This window comes from Atta colombica, unplaced genomic scaffold, assembly GCF_001594045.1.
Source record: "Atta colombica isolate Treedump-2 unplaced genomic scaffold, Acol1.0 scaffold47, whole genome shotgun sequence".
NCBI classification, from domain to species: Eukaryota; Metazoa; Arthropoda; class Insecta; order Hymenoptera; family Formicidae; genus Atta; species Atta colombica.
Window position 1 is genome coordinate 2,883,206 of NW_017259536.1, and position 3,247 is coordinate 2,886,452.

Consider the following 3,247-nt stretch of genomic DNA (forward strand, 5'->3'; position numbering starts at 1 on the left):
TAAGATATTTCTTTCATACTTCAACGATCCGTGCTTAAATCCACGAAACGTGTCGGCGATCCCTGCAGTCCCACCGCCAACTCTTTCTCCTTTATCCGCTCTTTCTTTTTTTCCGCTTTTTCACCCTTCCGTCTTGTCTCTCATCCTATTTCCGGCCCTCACCCACGAGGATTCAGTCCTTTACAACCTGATTCTTCAATCTCGCGCAGTAGTAAAAGCTACAGATTTTACGAGCCGCCTAGGCTACGCGTATCTATACGTTGCGCGTGCACACAAAGACACGTAGAAGACGAAAGTATGTCGACTTCACGATCTCCGTTACTCGTCTGACAGCGTTTTATCCGAACGGAAAAATTTCCCTCTCGTACAAAGAAGCCGACGAGAAGTCGCGCGGCAAGATTGCCCACTTCTTGCAGAACGTGCATATTGAAAAGCGCTACTACGATAGTCAATCGTATATCTCGAACCTATCTCGAACAAATTCGAGCGCATTTACAGGACAACCCATCTTACAAAATTCTCAGAGTCAGGAGATAGACTGATCGCAAAAATATATTCTTTTTTGTATAACAGTATATAAGTTCAATAAAGATCCGCCGCACTACGCAGGAAGAAGTTTCGAGTATTGATCCAATGAAGCGGAATTCTTTTAACAGGTATTCCCAGCATCATACGATCTTCGAAGTTAGCTTGGCCGGCGGTATAAAACCGCGACAACGTAGGTATATCTTGGTAGGTATATCCTGGGCTCTTAGTGAATTCTCGATGGAGCACACTTTCCAATCTGGCGTGGAGGGAGTACGGAATCGGAGGCAGAGAAAGACGGCGATGGAGGAGTCCCTATATAACGCGGGCCAGATTGAAGGAAACGGTACGAGTGGGCGAGAGCGTAACGGGGGAATACGATTGTCGGGCCAGCGTTCCGGAAGAAAAGTACCTTACAAAAGAGTAGCCGGAAGGTGGGGGTCTAGCTTCCAAGCCCGTGAGCCGCGACAGTGTGACCGTGTCGAGAAAAGAAGCCGTTAGCTCTATATCGTAACGAGATAGAACCAATGCTAAAGAAAGAGTCTCATCCATGAACGAGGAAGATGCTTGAACGCCAAGTAGACCGAGAGAGGATCGCCTATAAATGAAAAACACATGTAGATATCTCGTGCTGGTCACACTCATACGTTTCCTCCCTTGGCGAACAAATACGTCTTTCATTCGCTTCTTTCTCTTCCTATTTCTTTCTATTCTTCTTCCTTGCGCATCTCCGTTCTATCTACCTACGGCTCTCGACCCTCTCGAACGGGTGCGCCGGACCCTTTTGTATTCACGACACATATCACTTAAGGATCAGGCGGCCCTCGCCCAAATAGATCCGTTTCACGAAATAACACAAGCTACCACGGACACCCGTCAACGGGTGCGCATACCAATGTGACAGGCACGCTTAAACGATCAGAAGCTGTCAACGAGCAGGCAATGGGAAAACTTTGCTGACATTTTTTTTCGACATCTATTGAATCGAGAATTCAACAAATCCAACGCAGATAAGGAGCTTATTTCCTCTTTTCGACTTTGCGACAAATCGAGATCGAAAGTAATAACTTTCTTATTGAATCCCCCTTCCTACGACAGAGAATATTTTTAAATCTTGCAAAATTTGATGGGTACTTCCAGTAATAATAATACGCTAATTCAAAAATAGATTTATGCAAAGAATGTAGAACGAATGGCAGCGAAACCAGAGTTCTCCACAACGAGATGAAACCAAAAAGCTGCGTACCATAATTAATGAAAACGAATGCATGCGACGTGCGAGAGTAATGCGTAAAAATGTAGCGAGAAATAATCAACGCGTGCAATTCGGCGACATAATTAACAATACAACAGCGGACTGACGGCCGTATACACAGCGCGTGCGACGGAAACTCTTCGAGTGTTGATAGAGACAGACGGCAGTAGATACAGTCGACGGCGAGTCAGGTCGAGCCACGGCGCGGCGCGCTAATCCGGCGCAAAGTCCGCGGGGGATAAAAAGGCAGACGGGGCGCGCGCTCATGACAAATAAGCTCTGATTTAATTTTCACTCGACCGGGTTTCGCGCGAGCGAGCGGCGCCCGGTGTGCTTGGGACCGTCGACGCAGATTAGCCTTAATGTCGCTGCGGTGACTGCGGTGGAAGAAAAGAGAAGGTGAGAGATAGAGAATAGAACGAATGTGCGAGCGAGAGAGAAGGAGAAAGAGAAAGAGAGAGAGAGAGAGAGAGAAAGAGAGAGAGAAAAACAATAAGATAAAGGAGAGACAGAAAACGAGACGGAAGAGGAGAGGGCGAGCATAGTTATTAATTAATCCCGACCCTCCTCTTCCTTCTCCTCCTTCATGGCCGCGCCGGCAGAGCAGCCGCAAAATAAAGCTCCCAGCATAAAGAGCTTTACTTCCTGCGGGCATGAAACAATTATCGCCATCCACCCGCGGGTACAAAGAAGAAGCAGAAGAAGGAAAGAACGAGGAAGGGAAAGAGAGAAAAAGACTGATAGGCGGCCGTGATTATACACGAGGTCCGGCTTCACAACGATCAAAGGGATCTGTCAGTGTGATCGTCGCTAATCGCGAGCCTTTATATAATGGCTGCTGCACATTACAGAGAACGCGATACTCATCGAATCAGCCTCGAAGAGTTTGAGAGAAATTAAAAAGTAATCGTACGTAATAATCGGATAATGGGTGATCCGTAGATAAAATTGAGTACATAAATTACGGATATAGCCTATGCAAACGAGGGCTTGAATGCGAATCGTATGAGTTTAGCGAAGTTAGCGTTACTTGATTGGTAATGTAGTTACAAAACTTCTGCGTACCTCGATCGAAACTTGAATCCGCCTCAACGTCCCAACTAAGTGTCATAAATTATGTGTAATTATATCTGATAGCATAATGTTGAACTAATACTTCTGTAGGGACGATGAATCATACATCATACTATGTTTTCATGCACATCCTGATTTAATTGATTATTATTCAAAAAATATATTCTTCAATAAAACACAACATATTATTCTCAGGAAATTAAAAACAGCCAATTACTTTAAAAAAACTTAATGCAAAACTCGAAAAAATATAAATTCTTGAATAAATTTTATCTTTTTAATAAAATTTTTTAATAAAAAATAAAAATAAGTTTTATTTTCCCTATATTTTGTTTCATTTGTCAAATAAGAACATTCTCATTATTCTTATAATTATATTAAATTATATTGTAC

The 3,247-nt window shown here is 43.5% G+C and overlaps 1 protein-coding gene across 1 annotated transcript in view; it reads right to left on the reverse strand.

Annotated features, from left to right (window-relative positions):
• Positions 1 to 668: 668 nt before the first annotated feature.
• Positions 669 to 3,247, reverse strand: part of LOC108691452 — a 163,440-nt gene continuing 160,861 nt past the window's right edge. The window contains 2 exon segments of the mRNA XM_018199203.1: positions 669 to 840; positions 938 to 1,123. Coding sequence (XP_018054692.1) covers positions 669 to 840; positions 938 to 1,123 — 358 coding nt within the window.